Raw genomic sequence first — 25,485 nt, 5'->3', positions numbered from 1 at the left:
AGTTCTCTCTGACAGTGCTCCTCCACAGGTAGGGCGGTGTCTCCATCTGGTAAGCAGAGGAGGTAACCCAGAGTCAGAAGACTTGGCCTCAAGACTATTACTTTGATCCTGGGTGAGTCTGAATCCAGATTCATCCAATAGGCGCTGCAGGGGTTGGGTCAAGAATCTAATGAAACCACCTCAGGGTTACTGCGAAGACAAACCTTTACCCACTGAAGTCTAGTCACAGAAAAAAAGGTGTGAAATCGCACAACTTCAATTAGGACATTACTGCAGTGTTTGCAATGAATTTAGTAGCCAAACCAATTAGCAGCAATATTCCAAATATATATTTAAAGACCAAAAAAAGAAAAAGCCCACCTGAAAAATGCTTCCAGTTTTAGTTTCAGAAATGGAGAAGTCACACATTTTAGCTTCCAATTTGTTAAGTTTTCTCCTCCTACTTTTTTTTATTTTGGAATAGAAAAGCAACTATGTAGTTGTTTTTTTAACACTTCATTTTCTCATGATCAAGAATGAAAATTAAATCAAATTGCTGCTGGGGGATTATCCAAGGATAGCTGGAGTGAACCATTTGGGCCAAGAAGTCAAGGCCCATAAATACCAAAGTGCAGGAAGGCTGACCACGACGACTGTGGTCCAAGCTTTCATCTACATCTGATGGGAGTTTCTGTTTCCCAGGCAGGTTGAGTACATTGTTGAGTAATCCATATCTTATGTCTGTGTGTGTCTTCATGTGTAACAGAATATCCTTGACTTTCCAAAATGAGATTATTTTGCTGTCCAAAATCATATTCTGGACTAAGAGAAATTGATGAAACAAGCAATGTTTTTAGTGTCCTTTCCTCTCTCTAAAATCAGGGGTTAAATAGGTCAAGTGAGTTCACTTTCCCGAAGATATCTGTATCTCAATTTAGGGGAAACCAGTAATCCTCAACTTCTTTCCCCCACCTACCCACACAGGGGTAGGTGTACACAATGCTTCTCAACCAGAGGCCCCCTGTCAGAGCGCGGGGATGGGAGAGCAGACCCTGGGGGGAGTGGCTATTCTGTTACCTACAGGCCCCTCTATCCAAAGCTATTAGGAGCAGGGGGCTAAATAATTTTTCTATCTAAAAAGGTATTTAAAGACTAGGATTTTAAAAATAATACTTACAGCCTAAACATTTTATTTCACCTTAAAACATACTAACATATATTCACCCACCAATTTTTTGACAAAGGCCAAGGTTATTGTCCTCATCATGAATTAGAGGAATTCCAACTAGAGGTGTCTTTCTAGCACAAACCCATAGGCATCACCCATGATTTCCAGTTTGTCTCTTTCAAGTAAACCCAGAATTTAAAAGCATCTTAAGGCAAACTAAATGCAAACTCTTTCAATCCTTACTTTCCCCTCCAACTTTGTACAATTATTTTGACCATATTACATTCACAGCAGTTTTATGTAGCAGAATTCTCACCTTTAGCAAATATTTCCAAAGCATCTAATTTAGAAGCAACTTTATTTTTACACTTATATTTCACAGATTATTAAGTTATGCCATTATGATGATTACTACAACTGGCACACGAAAGTTTGGAAACAAACAGCTGACCCGATAGCATGGGTACCTGCTTATTGATCCAGTTAGCATGGGGGGCACAGAAATGCATGTGTGCCCTAAAATAAAGCAACGGTGTGCCCGTCCAAGGCACCTGGAATGCTGTGGGTGGTCAGGATGCGCTGAAGAGGCATGGAGTGCACATATTAATCTGCCAGAGATTTCGAAAACATTCCCTCCCAATTCTGATATAATTTTTCAACTTCCTTTGGTGCCTTTTTTATCCCTGCCCTAAACCAAAAGCATGTATTTTTAATGGTAGCCTAGGAAGAAAGAAAGTTGGGGTTACCTTTACAGCACTCCTCAAATTACATTCCAAACAGGGAAGAGAAGGAGAATAAAATGGGCCTATTTACAAACTCTGAACCAAATTCCTCGTGTTCACAATCTTAAGAGACAGGAGAGGGAAGACTGGACAGCGGTGAGAAGAGCCTGAAGAGACCCTCCCAATCATGGGAGTTGGGCGTTGTCTTAGTCTCAGGCTTCTCTACTCAACTAAATTGCAGGCTTCTTGGCAGCACGATCTAGGTCTTAAACTTACATATTTCCAACAACATGAGGCGCCCGGCTAGAGACATTGAAGGTTCTAAAAGATCCTACCGGCTGATGATGCACCATCATGAACCAGGCTGCTAACTCTTCCCAGGTGGGAATGACAAACACGACTAGGTAACTCACTCCTAAGTCAAGACTTATTCCAAGATATTGAACCTTAGTGAGAGGGAGATCCATATACCTAAAAAGATGTTGGTTCTCATTTTGGTGGGAGAACGAGAAGGAATATTCTTTAGACATCTTCACTCATGCGTTGTACCGGCTGGGGCTCAATGTTTGCTGACTTAGTGAGTGGGAAACAGGAAAACCCACTGAGGCATAAAAATAGAAGCTCTTCAAGAAAGAATATTTAGTAATATTAAGCAGTATCCCAAACTCCACAATATGTCTATCTAAATGTCTATTACATGAAGTCCCTGAGAGTCCTCATCACCTCAACTTGGCCTGGGTTATGAAATCCAATTTAGATTTGGGTTTTCTTCCACCCAGCTAAAAGCCAGCTTTGGAACAGCAGCTAGAGGCTGCAATTTAATTATTTCAAATTAGTCATTTCAGTGGCTGAAAACTTATCTTAATTTAATTTTCAGCTTTGAGATAATAAAATACCTTGGAATTCTGGTTTCTGAATGGGTCAAATCTGATTACCAACAAGTAAAAGATTTATTTAGAGGGTTCAGAGATAAAATTGTTCAACTGTGGACCTTCCAACAGCTTTCTCAGGGGAGATGTGATTAAGAGGTTGACTAAGGATTGCAAAGGCTTTTGAAAACAAAGAGATATGTAACAGATACACAATTAAATCATTCATCAGGTAGAGGTACAGTCTTAGATTACACCCACCCACAAGCACACACATACCAAATCAAACCAAGTCTCAAAGAATGGAGCAAAGGTGACAAATCTGGGGAGAATTGAAGAATAAATCAGTTTGTTTCATACAATTTCTAAACTGCTATTAGAAACCTCCTCTGAGCTAGGAGCATATAAAGTAAAGGGATGACTTACACAATTTTCCAAGAACTCTCAGGCAGTTACTTAAATTAATCTGGGACCTTAAAACTGCTCAATAATGCCCTGACTGATGGGGCTCAGCGGGTTGGGTGTTGTCAGGGCACATGCCTGGGTGGCAGGTTCAGTCCCTGGTCAGGGAGCGGACGAGAGGCAGCCGATCAATGTCTCTTTCCCTCTTTCTCTCTCCCTTCCCCTCTCTCTAAAAATAAATTTTTAAAATCTTTTTAAAAATTGTTCATTATTAGTTCATTAATGTTTCAAGAACCATGACCTCATTTTTTCTAATCTATGCAGACGGTATAAGCCCAGACTTTTTCTGATTTTTTTTTTCAAAACAGTTTTAAGTTTTGGCACAACTTCATAGCTCATGTATCAGAAATATATTTTCCCCATATACTCTGTATCTAATTTCTAAAATATATACCATGTAATTGATTTGAAACAGGTAAGTTAAGTTAGTTGCAAAACAAACCAGGCACTAGGCACTCAGAAACAAGCACTTGCATCCTGAGAAGAATGTGAGAGTTCCATTCCAAGTCACTAGCAATGAAAATTATAGAAAAACTTAGGTGATGTTTCCATTTCTGAGTCTAGTTTTTACAACAGCTTGAAGTTTGCTCTCCAATAAACAGTAAAAATCTGATAAAAAAAAATCAGTTTGTTCAGAGCTATTTTAACTGTCCAGAGTAACATGGTATGTTACAAAAGTAACATTCATGCTCCCTCATTTGCATAAGGTAAAAGAAGAGCCCCAAACCAGGAAACAAGGTGTTTTCACCTAGGTTTCCCCCAAATGCAGGGGTGTGAGACAAGAACATATGTGCATGTAGCTACTTTGGAAAGTAATCCGGAGAAGAGAAACAGGAATGGGGGACTGGGAACAGTGTAACAGGGAGGGACAGACGGTCATCCTACGGGTATACACATGGAGCTAACCACCATGGTCCCACCTGGACTGGAGCCCAGGCAAGACCTTCAGATTGTGCCTCAGAATTATCCAGCGTAGTGACAAAAGAGAGAAGCATTTATCCACCAGCTTCCATCCCTGTCAGTCTACGGCTGGCCCATGGAATGGTAACTCCCTTGGACATCCAGACATGTACATAGGTCAGAAGAGCTGAGCAGGATCCAAGGGGTTACAGCAGAGAAGCCTGGGGCACAAAGCTGTTGATACATAGATACCTGCCTGAAATTCACACAGCAACAGCTGGAACAAAAAAGCAGACTGAGAGGAAGTGGGCTGGCCCAAGTCTCATACAACACGAGTCTTATCCAATCGATCCAAAGGATCACTTTTCACCCACCCAGTCAAATGTCCATTAGTGGGGGGGCTCGCAATGCACTCCCTGCCCTTAAGTCCTGTTCACTCCTTAATCTGGCGACAGAGGCTAAGAACACATGAGTGTGCTCAAGGTTAGCAGGACATACTGCTTATGGTAATGAGATTTCTTTTTAACATTCACAACTATATTTGATCATTCCTTTTTTTTTTTACTTAAAAAAAAAGTAACTGAAAGAAAGTGGAGGGAGCTCCAGAATACCATATGGGTGACACAGAAGTGTTGCAGGCACCACTGCTGCAGAGAAGGCACCAAAACCAGAGCTGGAGAGTGGAGACTTCAAGAAGAGAGAATGTTTGATCTGAGCCTCAAAGGTCTGCTCTGATTAGAAAAAGGGAAGAATGCACAGTCAGGTGCGGGACAGGAGAAGGGGCAAATGCTCACTTCCTACTGGGTAGAGTGGAGGGGTGATTCGGGTTTGAGCCCAGTCTTTGATTAAAAGCCCTTATTCAGTACTTGTTTCCCTTCCTTTGACAACGAATAGTTCTTGCATCATTGTGAGCACTTGTACGCTAACTCACTGAATCTGGTGGACCCTTGAGGAAGGTACTGTTAGTATTTTACAAAAGGGGAATGTGAGGCACACAAGCTAAGTCCTTTGCCTAAGATCCCAGAGGTGGTTAAGTGGCAGCGCTGAGTCCCTAGAACCCCAGCATTCTGGCTCCGGAGCCCACATTCTTACCAAAATACTATATACTACAGCCGTTCAGCAGAGAGAAAACAAAGCAAGAAAAGAAGGGCGCCATCTGATGTGCCTGCATTTAGGAGCAGACGGGCTGAGAAAGGACTGATTGGGAAGCATCCCAAGGGAAATAACACTGTCACGCAGCTGGATGTCCTAATGGCCTCAAAACCATTTCCAGAGAGTACAGTCCCAGAGCTGGGGCCACCAGAAGCAGCACAGAAAGTCCTTCTGAAGGTCACCACCCATCACTTACTTGGTGACGATGCTACTGGAAGCTCACCGTGATTGAGCAAAAGGAGTAATCATACTCTCCGCCTTCAGTTCATTCAGGCTCCTTCATACACACACACTCTCTCCCCCTCATCACTCTAACATGTCCAGCTGGAATTAGAGCAGGGCAAAAAGAGTAAGAAAACTCACCACAGGCAGGGAGATAATTTTTAGAAAATAATAGAGCCTCAGCTCTGTAGTAAATTCCCTGACTCCTAAGGTTTGGCAAACTCTTACTACTCAACACATTCCCTGCCCCTCCCAAGGGGACGACTTACTTCCCAATCCCGTGGCCCTCAAGCTTGGCCGAGTGGCTGAGAGAGTCACTCTCTGCAGAAGGGTTAGTGTCTATCTCCATCCTGTTAAATTTAGGAGAGTCCATTTACTTTGGCCAGTAATGTTTGTGTGGCAGAGACCCATCTAAGAGCTGGAAGAGTTAGCTCAGGGTTCAGCATTCCCTTTTTCTGCCACCAGACAGGCCATGTCCAAAGAGAGAACGCTCCCTCAGCCTGGGTCCCGGGGTCAACACAGCATGGAATCGTCGCAGAGGATGTACCAGGCAAGGACTCTGAGGGAGAAATGTTCACTGTGGAAACCACAAAGCTTGTGGCCAATGTGTTACCTGAGCATAATTTAACCTGACTGGCCGATGCAGATGGTAGATCTGCATGCACTTGGGTCTAATAGTCATTGCTTCTAAAGCCTCTCTCTCCCACTAACTGGCTGTGTCGGAGTAATAACTCTTTGTGCCTCAGTTTCCTTGTCTACATTACTTAATTCTCTGGAATTGTGTGAGGATACACTGCGATAATTGTCTTGACAGTAACTTAAACAGAAAAAATTAAAAATTAAGACGCTGAGGAGGCTTCCTGTGCACAGAGGCTTCCCTCAAGGTGTTTCTTTTCAACAGGAGGTCTGGTTAAATTTACTGGGCACCTGATGAGACCGACAGTGTTCATACTGTCTGAAAACAGTGTGGAAAGCAATGGAGAAGGTGTAGAATCTTACGAGAACCCTGGCTTGTAACAAACAGACTTTTCTCCTACTTTTATAGAATGCAGTGCATTTTAATTTTCTCTGTGGACAACACTGATTGATACTTGCAGTCCAACGTGGACGGAATCCTACCATTCTCCCTCCACCCCCACCCTTCAGGACTCAACTTGCTTTGGTGTCTAAGAAAATAAAACTTTCCAGTTCTACATCTTGAGGAAGGGCTCTATACAGAAGGCTAGCAGAGGAAGGCCTAGGCTGGGATGTTGCCACTGGTCCCCTCCTCCTTCTCTTTGTGCAGTTTCTCAGCCTCCATGTCCTCTACCATTCAGGGCTCCATTTAACCACGAAAGGCATCACCTCCTCTGATCCCTTGTCATCTCCCCTCTACTGTACTGAATCTTGGAGAATTAGTACTCTGCAGATTTTCAGTGTCTTCCATCAACCAGTTCCTAGAATCTGAGACACCCTAAATTGAAGGACAGGGGTGGACAGAATATGAAATATTTAAAGAGCTGTGTAGTAAATATGTGTATGTCTTGATCTGGTCTCTTCCCACAGCCCACCCTCACTCCTGTCCACTCTGCACACTGGCGTCACGGTCACACAGGATTTCCTTAAGAGGCTCTGCCTCACTTCCAGAGCTGTGCATATGCTGTTCCCTTGGCTTGCAACACTTTTCCACCCTGCTTTCCTTGCTAAGTTCTATTGCTTACTCATCCTTCAGAGATAGTTGATGAGAGCATTTCAAATGCTCAACATCATAACGTCAGCACCTGAGCAGAGAAAGCGCACAAGAATTATCTGATAAAGCAGATAGATTAGGAAGCCAAGGATGATTATTGATGTGTTTGGCTATCGAGGGTTGTTTCGTTCTGCAACTTCTAACCTATCTATATTTTTGTGATTATACTTCTATAAGAAAAAAATTAATAAGAAAATCATAAATTCTCCCCTAAGGAATGTTACTTAATTAAAAACAAGCAGATACATTTTTTGTTACATATATTTTTACCAGTTTTTAAAATGCAAAGCCAGCAGGAACAAAGCTCCCACTTAGTTACGTAGGTACCAAAGATGTTCTTTTTGGAGCATGAGCCTTTCCTACCTCTCCATCTCAGCCTGCCCCCTCCATCAACACATCACACTCTGCCCCACGGCTCAGAGTTCAGTAGGTGGATAGAATGTGTCCACACAATTCTACTTCCTGCGTCCTTTGACTTAAGCAAGGTACTCAAGTTCATTGGCACACATCCAAAAAAAAAAAAAAAAGGTGGCTCGAAGGCCTTGGCTCTGGTCATACCAGGAAACAGACTCCTAATTTCCACTACAGGCAAGGTCTGAGATTATGCAAATTTGACTTTAGACCACCCAGCAAATTCTTTGTAGAAGTCTGTCTATATCACCTCAGCCCAAGTATTGTTTTCGTGTGCAACAGCGGCTGCATTGACAGACTGCCAGAAGGCCAGAGTGGGTTGGGAGAGGTATTGTTTAGTTGGAAGGGAGTTTGCTGTCAATCTGAATTTTAAAGGGGGGAGCGGGGTATTAATTACATTGTAAAGTAGGTCTCCTTGGGAAAAAGGATAAAAGCTGCAGATCTGCTGGGTCTTTGTTTAAATAAAGGTTCAGCTTCACTTACCCCAACTGACAGGTCTAACTAAGGCTGCCAGAAACAGTTCTCAATAAATGATAAAAATCCAAGAGCAGCCCCTACCCCTGGCCCAGTATCAACCAGGTTTAAGGGAGAAACACAGGCACAGAAAGCTCTGACTGTAGCCAGCTCCACAGGGAGTCTAAACCCTAAGATCATTTCCAGCCACAGCATCAGCAGTGGGTAGAAACACTGGGTCTTTAGGCAATCGATCAAAGTAGGCCATCCAAATCATTCATCCCTTTGTCCAGACACAAACACGGGGTGGCCTCTTCCAAAGCACTAAGTATCTGTTTCCTTCATGAGTGTCCAAATAGTCAGGGAGGGTCCACACAGGCATACAGTTTGGTTTCTAAGTAGCAGTTTATTTGGGATGGCTTATGCTTGCTGCTGCAAACCTCAGAAAGTTAATTAGAATACACTAACAATCTAAGAGCTTTTATACCAGGCTGGTGCAGTATGTGTAGTTTCGTTCTTTTAAACAATTCCTAAAGTCTATTTTTTCATTATGATATAGATACATTATTTTTAAAGAACATATTTTTAAAAATAAAAAAAATCTACAGTTTTCAAAGATTTAAAAAGGGATTACTGCACCTCAAACACTTCTTGGACCCCTTAATAACTGCTTGTAGAGCCTTAATGTGTATAATTTATATCGCTGATTAAAGAGGTTTAATTTTTAAAAACCTCCCCCTGGATGACAGCCCCTTTACAATTGGATAGCCATTCCCTGGACCTTTTTTTTAGCTCCATTAATCTTTCTCCAGATACAACAGTCACAGCCCTCCATGTGGGGCAACATCCTTAAGTCTCGAAATGGCACTTTTACAATGCGAGAAAATTAACATTTCATTGGCAGTCCCCACCTTCCTCCTGCTGAGACAGACGTCTTCGGGAACTGTGTGTACTGATCCTCGGACAGATAAGCCCCTTTATCTACATCACCACTGCTGACTCAGCAACAGGCACATAGTATCCTTCTCCCTAAACGACTTGCAGACTCTGTCTCCGCTGAAGTTTGTCACTAATACACACAGACACTAAATATCGCAGAAAATGAAAGCTCAGGTAAGAAGGGAATTTCTCTCTTGTCCATTGATGTGTCCTCAGCACCCAGTACATGGGAGGTGCTCAATAAATAGTGTTAAGTGAGCAAATGAATGAACACAATTTTCCATTTCTTTTTGCACAACAGATAGAAAAACAATTAAACATGTTTTTTGAAGGGTATCATAGGGAATGTCCACCAGTGGAAAAGTTTCAACACATACCTTCTGCTAGGGACGAACATTTCTGCACGAGGGAAGAAGGTGAACCAAAGGACCTCTAGAGTTCCTATCAACCCCTAGACTCTACAACTGATGAACACCACCCCTTACGAGCCAGTGGATCAGAGAGCGGATCAGCCACAGAAAACCTGATTCTCAGGTAGAGTAAATGACCATGCTCTGTTTAAAATAAGAACAACAGCCGTCCTGGGACTTGGATGCAAAAATATTAACTCATCCAAAACACGGACACATCCCTTGGGGAGGAGAAGCGCTCTTGCTAATCCTCAGTTGTACTCTAAAAACCACAGATGTGCTTCCGGGTCTTCTCAGAGCCAAGCTCCCAAACTATCCGTGGGAAAGTGGAGAAGCCAGGGGATAAGATTAAAACAGAAATAAACAGTATCACACTAAAAAACTGGGCTTTTTGTTTTCTAGTGAAGAAAAAATCCACTTAAGAAACATCTGAATTTAGCATTGAGGTTTAAATGGTTATAACTGAATATATAGTCATCCCCACCCCCACCTGGGGGGTTGCACTCCAAGACCCCCAGTGACTGCTCAAAACTGCAACTAGTTCATTCATACCTGTGATAAAGATAAATTTGCAAATTAGGCACAGTAAGAGACGAACAACAATAATGAATAGTAACATAGAACAATTATGATAGTATGCTGTAATGAAAGTTACATAAATGTAATCTCTTAGCTTGAATGTCTTTTTCCTACTTCATAATTTCATGGATAGAAGATTTGTTCTTACAGTACATCTTAGCAACATCAGCATAAGATATTTTTCCTTTTCCCTATGAAAAACTTCTACCCTTTCACTGAAAGGAAGCTAAAGTGCTTCCTTATTTTACCACTTCTCTCTGGCATATCTGAGTTGCTAGCATCGCTACTCTTGTGCTTTGGGGCCATTATTAAGTCAAATAAGGGTGACTGAACACAAGCACTGTGGAAGGTCAGTCTGATAATCCAGATTGCTACTAAGTGACTAAGGGGAAGGAGCGCACACACCAGGATAAGCTGGACAAAGTGGGGCAGAGGGATGATTCACATCCCTGGGCCGGACTGAGCAAATGGCTCATCATCGTGCTATTCAGAATGGCGGGCAATTTGAAACGTATGAATTGCTTATTTCTGGAATTTTCTACTTAATATTTTTGAACTGAGGTGGACCATGGGTAACTGAAACCTCGAAAACCGAAACTGTGGATAAGGGAGGACTACTGTGACCACTTCGTTTATTACATAAGGATTTTTTGCCTAGTAAAAGGTCATATTTACCTGGGATATCACACTAAGATGTTCAAAGGCAAGAATGTCTAAAATTAGCCCTGGCCAGGTATCTCAGTTGGTGAGAGCATCCTCCCCATTCCTCAAGGTTGCGGCGTGACCCCAGTCAGGGATCATACAAAAAGCAACCAACGAATGCATAGATGGGTGGAACAACAAATCGATGCTTTCCCGTCTCTCTCTCCTCTCTTTCTCTAAAATCAATAAAATTAAAAAAAAAAAAGAATGTCTAAAATTAAGGGCAAATCATTCTGATCTTTCCTTCAATCTGTATGGGGGAGGAACTTTGTAGGGCAAGGAGATATGCTCATGTTTTCTTAAACAACTTTTTGCAAAAAAAAATGTAATTCTAAAGATGTAACTAGAGAAACTCTCACACATAGATCAACTTCGTGAGTGATTCTTTCCTCTCCACACCCTTTTGCTCTATCACAGAATAGATGAGGGAGCAGAAGGGGCAGAGAGTTCTCACCGGAAGGATGCAGTGTAGATCTGCAGGAGCTGTGTTGGGAGAATCTGCATGTACTGGGCTTGTTCTGAAGACATTTGCGGAGTGAAGGCCAAAGTGAAACGGCTCAACGGTTCCTTGGAAATGCACGAAAAGGCTTCAACTTCGCAGTCAACTCCGGATCACCCACACCCCAACTCAAAGAAAGAAGTCTGCTGTTCTTCAGCTGCAAGCAATTTCATCGTGATTCCAGCGACAGCAGGGAATGTGCAGAGAAAGCAGTGACCTCCTCGGCGCGCACACTTTTAAATATCTCTATTATTTGAACGAGCGAGGTCTTCCACAGGAACTCTGCGGGGCTAAGCTCACATCTGGTGGGCAGACCTGGTGTTGGATGTGATTACGGCCACACGGCTAAATCTTAAATCCACATACTGTTCTTATTTAACTGGCAGATATGAACCAACTAATTTAGAGAAAATGTGCAGCAAATTATTTCTTCCACTTCCCCATGCCTCAAGAATGCGCCAGCAATAGGTATCACTGAAAAAGATACCTGCCACCTGGCCACATCACATTCGCATTCCCAGATGCTCCCCAGTTACCTAAACTAGACGTTGTTTTAGTGATCCGAATCTGTGCCTTCGACGTAAGTATAGTGGGGAAGGGAGTAATTTAACCAGACAAACCTGACCTTTCTGGACCTCCATTTTCTCTCTCTCTCTTTTTCTCACACACAGAGAAAAAGATTAGCCCAGAGACTACCAATTCCCTTAATAACATCAATCTCTGACCACTAATTATCAGGAGCACAATTTGTGTGCAAGAGGAGGTCTGACTGCTTAAGAGCACGTCATTAACTATTAGAATTTAAAATGCCGAACAACCCACAGTTACACTTCAATATGACCACTGAACATTTTCTAGCCACGGAGAACGTCTTTGAAAACACCTCGGCAGAAGAATCACCAAACTGAGTTAGAACACGCAGAGGAATTCCACGAACTTCCCGGAGCGGGAGGACGGCGGGTGGAGGTAGGGGAGCGAGCGTATCTGCACAGGATTTAGGAGGACGAGCCTGGAGTCTGAGCGCAAAGCTTGCATTTCTGGGGGCTCAGAGCTTCCAGCATCTCCGAAGGACTGCTGTCTATATCCACACAATCTCTGAAACCACCACCTGCAGCTACACAGTTACGGGTAGGAGAAGACAAGGCAAAGGGGAAGGAGGAGGTAGAGCAGGAAAATCCTCAAGCGAAGCGCCCCCAAAGCCGGTGGGGCGAAAGTGGAACTTGAACACCGACAAAGAAATGGGGGAAAAGAAAGAAAGAGGGCTCCGCCTTTCCCACCCGGTTCCACTCCTTTCACTAAAAAGGAAAGGCCGCCGAGGCCCCTTCTCTTTGCCTTTCAACCCGGGATGCGGAGCACAGACTGAAACCACACCCTCCAAGACCCGCCGCTCCGAGTCGCGCACCCCGGGAGTCGCTGCCGGTGCCCCGCCCGCAAACGCGGGGCTTGGAGCATCCCACTCCCTCCCACGCTCGGGCAGAGGGGCAGCGTATTCTCCAGGCACCCTCCCTTCCTCTTCCTCGCGTCCCCGCCTCCTCAGCCCCCCCATCCTTCTATCCGCGGAGTATTTTAATACCTCCACCCGCCCCGACAAGGGGGCCTTTTGAAAACTTTGCGTGTGTGTGTGTGTGTAGGGCTTTTGTCCACATCCTGGGCAGGGCCGGGTCACCCGGGTGGACGCCTAGGGGTGTCCGGGATCTCACAATGCACTGGGGAAACCACCACGGAAATCCCACCCCTTTATTTTTGACCCGCTTCTACTACCGATCGACACGCTTCGGCTAACAATTCCCGTGCCCGGTCGCCCCTCCGCGCGGGGGAGCCGGGAGGAAAGCCCCTCACCCGGCGCCTGTCTCGACTGTCACGAGGGAAAAGGTGTGCGCGCAGACAGTGGAGCAGCCGAGAAACACCTTGGCTAAAAGAATCTTTCTAAATGGAAAACAGGAGAGAGGTCCTTCTTCTCCCACATCTCGGGAATCGGGGCGCACGAGGCGATGCACTGTTGCATCACGCAGCAGCCAAGCCTCGGGGCTGCTCGCCCTCCCCTCAGCCCCAGACGCGCGCCCAAATTCATGCACACACCCACAGCCGCCGCCGCCGCCGCCCCGAGCCCCCTCCCGGGGTCCCCGTATTCCCGCCGGCACCCTCCCCAAAGCGGGACCACCCAGCGCCGGAGGAGTAGCGGGGTAGGGAAAGGAGGCCCCGGCACTCACAGACGGTCTCCCCACGGCCACGGCCATCGCAGCTGCTTCTCCGGCTCCGACTGCGCCCGGGTGCTCTCCGCCAACACTGACTGCTGCCTCGGCTCCCGCTCGCCGCCCCCGCGCCTCCTTCGCGGCTGCGCCCAGCTCGCGCCCGGATCCCGCGCGCAGCCAGCGGCATCTGCTCCCCCCACGCCGCCGCCCCTCCTGCTTTATTAGAGCAACATGGCCACCCGCCTGGAAGGGACCATTGGCTTCCCCAGAAAGGGGTGTAAGCCTGCGCGCCGAGGCGGAGGCGGGTGGAGGGAGGATGGTGGGCGGGCCTCTAGCCGGGGTCAGCAGGCGCAAACCGTAAGGTTTGCCCTCCCAGAATGTAACCGTGGGCCCGGAAGCCGCCCTCTCTCGCGACTCCGAAAGGTCCCCGGCCCGTGCGCTAGCCGCCACCCCTGCTCCACCACGTGCCGGGGTCCTAGTAAAAGCTTGGGCGCCGAGGTCCCAGCCCCGGGTTCCGCCACGCGCTTCGCGAAGCCGGCAGCTGGAGTCGCCGCTGAGACGGGCGAGGGGTGCCGGGCAAATCGGGTCCGCCGGGACAGCGTCTCGCGGACAGTTAGCCCCGGGCAAGCACGCCCCACCCGGAGGAACCGTCTTGGAAGGGTGTGTGGGCCACCGGGGAGATCTGTGGGCGACCGAGGTGGGGCTGGGCAGGACCCCACAAAGGAAGAGTTGCTCCTACAGAAGTCTGTTCAAAAAGGAGATATTTAAAAAGAGGCAGCTGGAAGCTGTCACTGGAGCGTTTGGCCGGGTAGGGGACCGCAGTGGGGGGGAAGAGGCCGGAGTAGTTGCTGATGTGGACGACCAGCCCCTGCCGGCTGGAGACGAGCAAGAGGACCTCCCCGCGCGAGAGCTAGCGCAGCTGTGGACGGCCCCAGAGTGTAGGGGCCGAGGCCTCCCCGGGTGTAACTAGGGCCGGCCGGTCACACGTGGGGGCTCAGACGACTTTATTTTACCGCTGGAGACGGACCCGGCGACCCGGAGGCGCGCGCGGGGGTTGCGCCAGGCGGGTGACCGTGGAGTCCGTGCGGCCGCGGGCCGGTGGGACTTGGCAGCTCCTCCGCGGGAGGGAAGGGTTTTTCCAACAGCCCTTGGGGCGGTACTGCGTGAGGGTGTGCGGGGCGGAATGGCAGAGTCCTGTTGCGCGCGGGTGGTGCGGCGCCCAGGGAAGGCCTGACGGTGAGGAGGTGCTGTGTGGCCTCCCGCAGCTCCCCGCAGGGCCGGAGCGGCCGCACGGCCACAGGGTGGTTGAGGACAGCGTCCGGCCGGGGAAGGGGACCTAGTTGTAGGATTGAAGGGCAAGGGTAAGGGGAGGCGGCGAAGGGCTGCGGTCAGCCCACGGGATCGCACCCTCAGGGAAAACCTGGGCCTATGCAATTAGGTCGGAGACAAATGCCTGTTTAGACTGGGGCGCCTCAGAGTCTGACCTGCGACTTCCAGCAACCTGGTTTCCTGGGAGCCTTGCGTCTGCCCTTCCTGCCATTTCTGGCCGGGAGAGGAGGGCGTGGGGGGGACCCCAGTTCGAAAGCGCCGCCCCACCTTGGGCTGAGGGTGAGTGGTCTCCGGGCGGGGGTCCAGCTGCCGGGAGTAGACGCCGGGGTGCCCCAGAGGGGCTAAGGGCTCCAGGCCACCCAGGCTGCATTCCACCGGCAGGATGCAGGTGGAACCCTCCGGGAGGAGAGTATGATGGAAGTACTCAGTGAAAGCAAGAGGAGATGCTCCGAATGGGGACCTTTTCAGTCCGTGCGCGGACCCAGACTTGCAGGCACTGAGTACCCTCTTCAGTTTTCTCCAATTTTTGCCCCCTAGTCGTAAAGTCTTTTGAAGACACGGTCTACCATTTTTATGTCAAGCATACAGTAAGTGCACAGTTAAGTGTAGAATTAAGATTACCACGTCGATGGTGCAGTGCAAAAGGAGGGGGAAGAGAAATACTTCCATCTGCTGCTTTCTGTATGCAGACGTTTTGTTCCTTCTCCCATGGGGAGGAGGTCTCTGGTAAACCCTAGGCAAAGACAGCTCCGCAGGGCAGGCTGCTAATCGGATGTAAGGACAATTGCAAACCAACTCTCCATTTTGTTATGTTGACCAGGCCAGACGCAGGATTTAATCAATTTTTCTGAAAAAATAACTTGCGCAAGGTCACCCAGCTAATAACGTGGTTTAGCAGGGGTTAGAGTACATTTCGGTCTGACCCCCAGAGCCCACGTTCTTTTTCTCTAAAGATTTTATTTATTTATTTTTAGAGAGAGGGGAAGGGAGGGAGAGAGGAAGAGAAACATCAGTCAGTTGCCTGTGGCATGCCCCTAAGCTGGGACCTGGTGGGCAACCCAGGCATGTACCCTGACAGGGAATCGAACCAGCAACCTTTCCATTGGTAGGCCAGCATGCAGTCCACTGAGCCACACCAGTCAGGGCAATTAATTAACTTTTATTTTAATTTACTTTTTAAATGCTTATGTTGAAACAGCCAATTACATTGTAAGAGCATGAATTCCCTACCTTTGTAGGCAGGTTAGTTTATTCTCATCACGAAAGCTTAAAGTCACTTATTCCAAGATCTCAATTGTTTGAAGAAACTCTTTTAGGACACAAATCATTACAGTTTACCTAGCTTCTGCCTGAGATTTTCATTGACTAGGAGCAATGCCTTAAATTCCCACCTCCCTACATTTTTGTGCAGGTAGGCATAAACATATTTAATACAAATACAATTTAATTACTATGGGCCAAGAAAGGCTATTTCAGAATGTCAGTTTCATTCTGAAGTTATTTAAATATCATTCTACAACCGGCTTTACCAACCACTTCACAGCTATGTGGCCTTGGGCAAATTACTTAACCTTTCAATGCTTCAATTTTTTCATCTTTAAAATTGGCTTAATAATAGTTGCTAAGGAATTAGATTACCTTTTTAACTCTGCCCAGCACTGTGGGAGAAAATTTTTTAAGGGAGGATGCTTCTTCAACTCTTAATCAGTGCACAGTCTGCTGAGAGACAGATCTTTAAACAATGCTGAGAAATAATCCAGATCCTAGAAGAGATACATGAATTAAGGGATTTTAAAGCGCAGTACAAAAGAGCTATTCACATTTCCTGTCAGAACAGGAAAGGCTTCACTGAGGAGGTGGAACAGGGAAGAGAGCAAAGAGGACATTCCAAACAGAGGGAATATAGAATGAATGAAGATTCAGCAGTTTCAAGGGCAATGATGCTGTTGGAAGGATAGGTGTTCTGGCATTGCTAGAGTAGGAGCCTTAGAAGGAGCTTGGTGGAAGGGGGAGAACAGGGCACTTCAACTCCAGATTGTTACTTAGTAGCGATGTGACATTGAGCAAATTAACCTTTCTTCATTTCATCTTTTTCTATTGTAAAATAGGTAGTAACAGTGAGTCCTGACGGAGGACATGTTTGTCGGATCCACCCTTCATCTTCCTTTCTTCCCACAGGAGCTTGAACTCAAAGGGCTCTCTTTCCCTCAGCTTCCATTTGAGTGCAGGCCACGGTGAGCAACCACAGCACAGCAAAGAAAGGAGTGCTGGTATGTATTCCCCCAGGCTCCCTTGCTGTGGCACCATCGCAGGCTGGCTGCATTCCTCAAAGGTCAGGGTTCTTCTTTAGGATAACCCAGGGTAAACTCCTTGTGGTCTCTCTACATTTATCCCTCACACTTGCAAATAGTCTTTTTATTAGACTCTACTCAAATTATCCATTAGGAATTTACCATCTCATTCCTGCTAGGACCTTAACAGATTCAGTCCTTCACAGAATTGTTTTGCTCAAAGTTAATTGAAAGGTCATAGGTATGCTATTATTATTGTCTAAATTTAGAAACTTTTGAATTGAAAGAAGAGGGTTGGCGCACTAAGACAAAAGGCAAAAACCAGGACCTGTGGTCACCATAGCTATTATTACAAGACAAGTTAGGCAACTGACAGGTGATCATACTAATACACATCCTTTACGAGGTTTTGAGTATCTCAAGGCAAGAGTGCTCCTGTGTGTTTCAGTTTACAGCACAAAGTCTGATATACTCAATGAATGCTGAGCTGCTCTGGAGTAGAAATGAGGCTAGAGAGCAGGCTAGAAAAACCTTTATTGTCATGTAAGGGTTTATAACTTCATTCTGTGGGAAATGAACAGTCAAAGAGGTTAAACAAAGAAGTGACATATTAGCATTTTGGAACAGATCTCTAGTGAATATTTGACATTGTTAATAATACAGGATCTATCCCCTTTTTAATGAAACCTCAGTTTATTTGGGGAAATTTCCCAATGAATGTGTCCACCTTTGAGGAAAGTAAGTGCCTCTACAAAAGAGGTTTCTAAAGTTGCTTTTCGTCAGATCCTTCCTTTTACCACTAAAATATATCCAAGAGAGCATGTGATCTAATCTTGCCCAATCAGACACTGTTAATTTAAGTTTGAACCTTAAGTGACACAAAACCAGTACAAATAGTTAAGAGTTTATGCGTTCTGTAACTTATTTTTCTTTTCTCTTTTTTTATAGCTTAAATCATCTAGGGTTTCTTTCTGTGGCTGGCACAGAACCAAATCTAACACAAGATCACCTTGATGCCAGTAAAAATGATGAATGGAAAAGAATACTTTAAGAGACAAGGAGTAAGTTACAAGCTATTGCCACTTTTGTTTCAGACAGTATAAGCAACAGCAAATCCTGAACCCCTCCGGCAACACTGTACATAAAAGTGTTCCAACATTTTAAAGCATCTAAATGGAGAGGGAAAAGCAAAACTATCTCAATTCACAGACGACATGAACGTGTATCTAGAAAATCCCAAAAAATCCATTAAAGAACCATTAGAACTAATAAAGGAGCTCAACAAGTTTGTATTGATGTACGATCAATATACAAAAATCAGTTGTATTTCTACACAATTGCAATGAACAATCCAAAAATGAAATTAAGAAAACAACTTTATTTACAATAGCATCAAAAAAATAAAATAAAATCCTAAGGAATAAATGTAACAAGCATAAAACTTATACCCCAAAATATTATTGAAAGAAATTTTTTAAAATTATGTAAATAGAAAAACATCTCATGTTCATAAATTGGAAAATTTAATATTGTTAAGATGGAAATACTCCTCAAATTGATTTAAAGATTCATTACAATCCCTATTAGAATCTTAGCTGGCTTATTTATAAAAATTGACAATTTGACTCTAAAATTCATATAGAAATTCAGGGACCCAGAGTAGCTAACACTTGAAGGCTTCACACTTCCAGATTTCAAATTTTACTACAAAGCAACAGTAATCACGACAGCACGGTACTGACATAAGGATAGACGTAAAGATCAACAGAATAGAATGGAAATAATCCCATTCGTTGTCTATGGTCAACTCATTTTGACAAGGCCATTCAATGAAGCAATAATAATCTCTTCAACAAATGATGCTGGGACAACTGTTCAGGCAGATGCAATAGAATAAATCCAGACCCTTACACCATGTACAAAAATTATTTCAAAATGTATTAAAGACCTAAATGTATTGGCTAAAACTATAAAACTCAAAGAAGAAGAAAATGTAGATTAATGGTCTTGATCTTGGATTTGGCAATGAATTCTTAGATATGACACCAAAAGCACAAGTAACAAAAGAAAAAAATAAATTAGACTTCATCAAAATTAAAAATTCTTATGCTTCAAAGGACACTCAATAAAGTGAAATGACAACCTACACAATAGAAAGTGTTTGCAAATTCTGTATCTGATGGAGGACCTGTATCTAGAATACATAAAGAACTTGTACAACTCATAACACAAGACACCCCAATTTTTAAATGGTTAAAAAATTTTGAAGAAACATTTCTCCAAAGAAGATATACAAGTGGCAATAAGCCTATGAAACGATTCCTGGCATCGTTAGAAGGAGATACTCCTTGATACCCACTCGGACGGCTGTAATAAAAAATAAAAAGGATAAAAAGTGTCACTGATAATGTGGAGAAATTAGATCCCTCATACACTCCTGGTGAGTGTCAAACAGTACGGCCAATCTGGAAAATAGTGTGGCAGTTCTTCAAATGGTTAAATGTAGAGTTACCATATGACTCCACAAAGTCACTACTTCTAGGTATATACCCAAGAGAAACAAAAACATGTGTCCATACAAACACTGATACGGGAATATTCATGATTCACAGGAGCCAAAAGGTGAAAACAATCCAAATGTCCATCAACCGATAAACAAAATATGCTATATCCATTTAATGGAGTATTATTTGACCATAAAGAGGAGTTAAGTACTGATTGATGGTACAACATAGATAATTTTTTAAAACATTATGCTATGTGAAAGAAGCCAGTCCCAAAAAGACCACTTACATCATTTCATTTACATGTCTAAAATAAGCAAATCTAGAGAGACAGAAATTGCATTAGCAGTTGCTCAGTACTCAAGGGAATGACAGCTAGGGAGTATAGGATTTATTTTTCAGATGATAAAAATGTTCTAAAATGTTATATAATTGCGTTATATAGGGGTCCAGTTGTTCTCCTCTCCACCAGAAGTAGGCATACTTGGTTTTCACATTTTTAGTCATTGTCATAGTTTTGCAGTAGTACCTCAGAGTGATTTTAACTTTCCTTTCTCCAGTAACTAATGATGTTGAGCATCTTTTCATTTGCCTTTCTGCCCACCATATACCTTCTTTGATTGTGTGTCTTTTGCCTGTTTTTAATTGGGTTGTTTTCTTATTACTTATTTGTGTAGGTGCTGGATATAGTAATATATCAATTTTTGGTTTTGACCTCAGATCTGATGAGAATGATGGTTGGATATCAGATACATTTTAAAAAATATTTTCTCTCTAAGGCTTGTCATTTTATTTCCATAATAAAATCTTTTAAAAGAACAGAAATTTAAATTTGATGGAGTATGATTTATTGATTTTTTTCTTTTATGGATTGTGCTTTTGATGTCTATTTTTAAAAATCTCTGCCAAATTTTTGTTTTTCTTTTATAAGTTTTCATAGTTTTAGTTTTTAAATTTAGGCATACAATCTATTTTGAGTTAACTTTTGTATGTGGCCTGAGATAAAGATTGATGTTAGTTTTCTCACATACACAATTTTTTCCAGCATCACATGTTGAAAAGACTAAACTTTCTCCACTGAATCGCCTTTGTACCTTAGTCAAAAATCAATTGAACTATATGTGCTTGTCAGTTTCTGAACTCTCTCTTCTGTTTCATTACTATTCTTTTGCCAATACTATATAGCCTTGCTTCCTGTAGCTTTATAACGAGTCTATAAATAAGAGGAAATCAATTCTCCTATTTTGTTCTCTTTCAGAATTATTGTGGCTAATGCCCTGGCTAGTGTGGCTCAGTGGATTGAACACGGGCCTGCGAATCGAAGGACACTGGTTCGATTCCCAGTCAGGGCACATGCCTGGATTGCAGGCCAGGTGCCCAGTAGGGAGCGTGCGAGAGACAACCACACATTGATGTTTCTCTCCCTTTCTCCCTTCCTCTCTGTCTAAAAACAAACAAACAAATAAAATCTTTTAAAAAATTATTGTGGTTAATCTAGTTCCTTTGCCTTTCATGTAAATTTTATAAATTGCAAAAATCTACCAAAAAATGATGGAATTTAATTGGGATCACATTAAATCTATAGAATTACTGGGGAGAATTAACATCTTAACAATATGGAATCCAATCCATGAACATGGTATATTACTCCATTTATCTCCACTGCTTGCTTGCTTTAATACTTCGGAGATTTCAGCATACAGATTTTGCACGCATTTTTTGTGTGTTTTTTCTTCTTTCTTCATTTCTTCATAGTTTTATTGAGATATAATTCACATACCATATAATTCACCCACTTGAAGTATACAAGTCAACAATTTTTAATATATGTACTAGGTCCAGTCTCATAATTTCCTCCCTTTGTTCCTGCAGCCCTGGGAGTGGTAATGATCTCTTAATGTTATTAGTCTTTGGGCGCCTTGCCATCACATGTTCTTTTCACTTTGCCTGCTTCAGTGCTTCTCAAGTTTTAGTACATATGAATCACTTGGGAATCCTGTTGACAATGCAGATTCTAAATCAATAGGTCTGGGGCCCGAGAGTCTCCATTCCCATCACACTCCTGGGTGATACTGATACTGCTGGTCTGGGATCGTACTAGACTAGCAAGGGTTTACAGCTCGGACATGCTCCCTTTATTTAAGTGTCTCCATCTGAAACCTCTGCAGTAAATGCTCTTATCCACTGAGACCTTGATAGACATCGATGAAAACCAAAAACATTGATTGAAATTGTCATCATGAGCTCAATCTCTTTGCCTATTGTTAAAACATTTGTTTAAAAATTTATTCTAGAAATTGTTAAATTTACCAATAATTCTCTAACTCCCCTGTTTCCACCACTTTTTATTCTCTTTGTAAATCAGAACAATGTTTGCCCCTCTTCAATTTTTTTTGGCTGGCTTACTCTGGCTTTCCAAAACCAACTAATATTGATTCTACAATCACGCAAAGTCTTTCATTTAGGCCTGGAAAGTTTAACTGACTTAAAACAATTGGCTTCCGTTGGTTGGGCATCGTCCAGCAAAGTGAAAAGTTGCTGGTGGGATTCCTGGTCAGGGCACATGCCTGGGTTGCAGGTTGCCTCCCTGGTCAGGGTTTGGGAAGCCTACGGAGGAAGGCAGCCATCAGTGTTTTCTCTTACATCAATGTTTCTCTCCCTCCCTTACCCTCTCTCTAAAAAAAAATAAATAAATACATAAATAAATAAATTGGTTGCTCATTTACTACAATGGATTTCAGTGGCCTTTTCTGTTGTTCACTTTTTTTAATGTAGTTTATATGTAAATAATTACTTTTATTACTTCTTTTAATCATGTTTATTCTATATTTTTCCACTAAAAATTATTCTTTCTCAGAGAGGGGACAAAATAAGAGTTCTCTCTCTCTCTGTCTGTCTCTCTCTCTCTCTGTCTCTCTCTCTCTCTTATTTTATGACATATCAGCACCAAGCAGGGGTTTTCATCCTTTCTTGTTCAACCTCTTGTGGCAAGTATTATTTGAAAAACGAAAACCAAATTTTGAAAATTTCTGGATATTCTTTTTAAAAGCAAAGTTATCTAAGCCTACAAGTAGGTATCAGTCCTTATAGGCTTTTGCTACTCTTTAACACACACTCTTTTAAAAACTAATCTCATTAACTAGCATCCTGTGAAATGACATGCTCCCTGCAATGTGATGACTTGGCCTGCTGGTCACTCTCCTTGGCAGCCAGCCCTGGAGCTGGGTCAGTTCCCCTAATTCTGGCATCTGTAATTCTCAGATAATTCATTTTCCCTGTGGCCAGTCACTGTGGTGTCAGTACTATTCCTTTTTGTAAGCCTAGAACATTTATGTAGTGCGAGTCCCCCTAGATACTGCCTCTGACTGAGAAGGGAATTATACATCCATACCTGTGTATTCTGACAGCAATATGACTTGTACATACTCATCTTTTGTCTCAACCCGTTCACTATCCACCATCTACCATCATCAATTTCCACCACCTGAATACCTTTCTAGTTAATGGAGCTACTCTGCGCCTCACCTCCCTTCTTGAAGACTTGTTCCATTTGAATGAAGTAAAACATCCTTTATTTATCTCAGTCATAAGTTCTTTTCTACCTCATCTACTGATAGACATTGGATTGCATTCATCTCCTTTTGTTAATTTTTCAAAATTCAATTTGCTTTGCCATTAATCCTCCTTTCCCAGTCTAAGGCGTCAAAAGTCACTAGCACTTTATCTGAAGTTTGTTATCTTTCATTTAATTCCACCTGGATCAACAGACGTGGATACTGGCTGGTTGGTATGATAAACTTTGGAAGAGAGCAGAATTGGTCATTGCAAAGCTGCCTCCTTAATCATTTACAGTCAAAGACATGAGCTTGTGAGTCAGAACAGTTGGGTGCACTTCCCTGCACTGCCAAATGTCATATGTTTTGCAGTTTTTAAACTTGAGATACAGGGTCCAGCACAAATAACACCCCTTTTCTATGAGCTGGTAATCTATACCAAATCTTTTATTACAAAGTCATACACATGTAATTCTGTAACATAACAGTATCATATTCAAGCACACCATCGACATTTTAGGTGAAATGTTCAAATTAAACTATAAATTATTATATCCACATTATTACCCTACCAACCACACTCAAGCAGGAATTACTTCTGCTGCGCCCTGTATTTGGATATAGGCTACATTGCTGTAATTGAGATACCCCAAAACTCAGTGGCCAAAAAAAGATAGACGTTTATTTCTCTCTCATGAAATAGTCCAGGAGGTGGTAAGCAGTCCAGAGAGGCCTGGCTGCTAAGCTTCTTGTGGTTATCCAGGAATCTACATTCCTTATTGCTATCTTGTTGCTCCATCAAATTCTGCTTGTTACTTCACCTACTGCGATCAGAGCTGGCTCATCAACACTCTCCAGGGTGTGTCCAATCCCCGGCCTGTGGGCTGCATATGGCCCAGGATGGCTATGAATGCAGCCCAACACAAAATCTTAAGTTTACTTAAAAACTTTTTTGTGCTCATCAGTTTTAGTTAGTGTTTGTGTATTTAATGTGTAGCTCAAGACAATTCTTCTTCCAGTGTGGCCCAGAGACACCAACAGGTTGGGCACTCCTGGTCCTCTAGCCCATGGGAAGGGTGAAGAAGAGGAAGTAGAAAAGCAATTTCCTTTTAAGGGTGTGACACAGGCATAGCACCTGTACCTCTGCTCACAATCCACTGCAAAAAACTCAGTCACATGAACATACTTAGCTGCAGCAGAGGCTAGGACATGTAATCTCTTATATGGCACTAATATGCCCCATAAAAATGTGGGGGGATCTTATATGTGTAAGAAATACATAAAAATGGATACTGGTGGGAAGTCAGCAGTAATATACTTGCATAGTTAAAAAATAAAATAATATAAAATGGTATAGAATCATCTCCCACCTATTCACCATCTGTATAGTTCCCACCCTTCTCCTCAAGAGATTAGTGTCTTGTGTATTCAGAGTTTTCTAAGGCAACTTTGAGCAGATACATTTATTTCCTACCTTACCGGATGGTTTACATAAAAGAAAAATATAACTATGTCTATCATTCTACCCCTTGCTTTAACAATGTATCTTACACATCCTTTTATACCAGTGCATAGTTATCTTCCTCATTCTTTTATACTGCTGCCTAGTACTGTGTAATTTAAATTCTATTTTTCAATTACAGTTTACATTCAATATTGTATTAGTTTCAGGCGTACAGCATAGTGATTAGACAATCATACACTCTACAAACTGTTCCCCTGATACTTCTTGTACCTCTCGGCACAATACATAGTTATTACCATATTGATTATGTTCCTTATGATGCACTGCACAGCCCTGTGACTATTCTATAACTACCAAGTTGTACTTCTTAATCCCTTCACCTTTTTAACTCAATCCCTTAACCCCCCTCCCCTCTGGAAACCATCAGTATGTTCTCTCTATCTGTGAGTCTCTTTCCAATTTGTTTGTTCTCCCCACTTACAGCGTTTTCTATGTATTTTTAGATGCCTCATAAAATTTTGTAAATATACTTTAGCAGGATGTAAACATCACTTAACTATTGAAACACAATCTAAACATTGCCTAGAACCATGACATTCTGTTTCAGTGGTCAGATATAATAGTTACTATTTGTTGGGGTCTTTCTATAAGCTCTGGTAGGTGCTTTACACACATCCTTAATCATCACAACATTTGTGAAATGGGGTTTACAAAGCAAAACCTAAGACAGGAAGTTGTGTGCAAGTTGATTATTTGGAAGGTGATTACAGGAAGCAGAAATGAGGTAGTGGGCAAAGTGAGGCAGGTAGGTGAGAAAAGCCAGTACAGGGTTTATTAAAGAGCAGGTTACCACTCTGGGTAACGGGGGCTCAACTCAGCTGGGGGGCCCCTGAGTAACTGTGTTAATGTCCCTCCAAATTGTCTCACTGAGATGGGTTAGGGTTGCCCTTGGGG

The 25,485-nt window shown here is 43.2% G+C and overlaps 1 protein-coding gene across 4 annotated transcripts in view; it reads right to left on the bottom strand.

The window, feature by feature from the left end:
• SEPTIN11 (septin 11) overlaps positions 1 to 25,485 on the bottom strand; it is a 105,947-nt gene that overhangs the window by 75,383 nt on the left and 5,079 nt on the right. For 2 of the 4 annotated variants that reach the window (XM_045184962.3, XM_045184958.3), the window contains exon 1: positions 13,407 to 13,581. The exons of 1 other annotated variant lie outside the window; for it this stretch is intronic. In XM_045184962.3, the coding sequence (XP_045040897.1) occupies positions 13,407 to 13,433 (27 nt within the window). In that variant the 5' untranslated portion in view covers positions 13,434 to 13,581. Of the gene's footprint in view, positions 1 to 13,406; positions 13,582 to 25,485 lie in introns of those variants that run through there. One more of the 4 variants, XM_024579310.4, reaches the window with a different exon arrangement.

The sequence above is a fragment of the Desmodus rotundus genome, chromosome 4 (genome assembly GCF_022682495.2).
Source record: "Desmodus rotundus isolate HL8 chromosome 4, HLdesRot8A.1, whole genome shotgun sequence".
Classification (NCBI taxonomy): Eukaryota; Metazoa; Chordata; class Mammalia; order Chiroptera; family Phyllostomidae; genus Desmodus; species Desmodus rotundus.
This window is presented reverse-complemented; position numbering and strand designations above follow the sequence as displayed.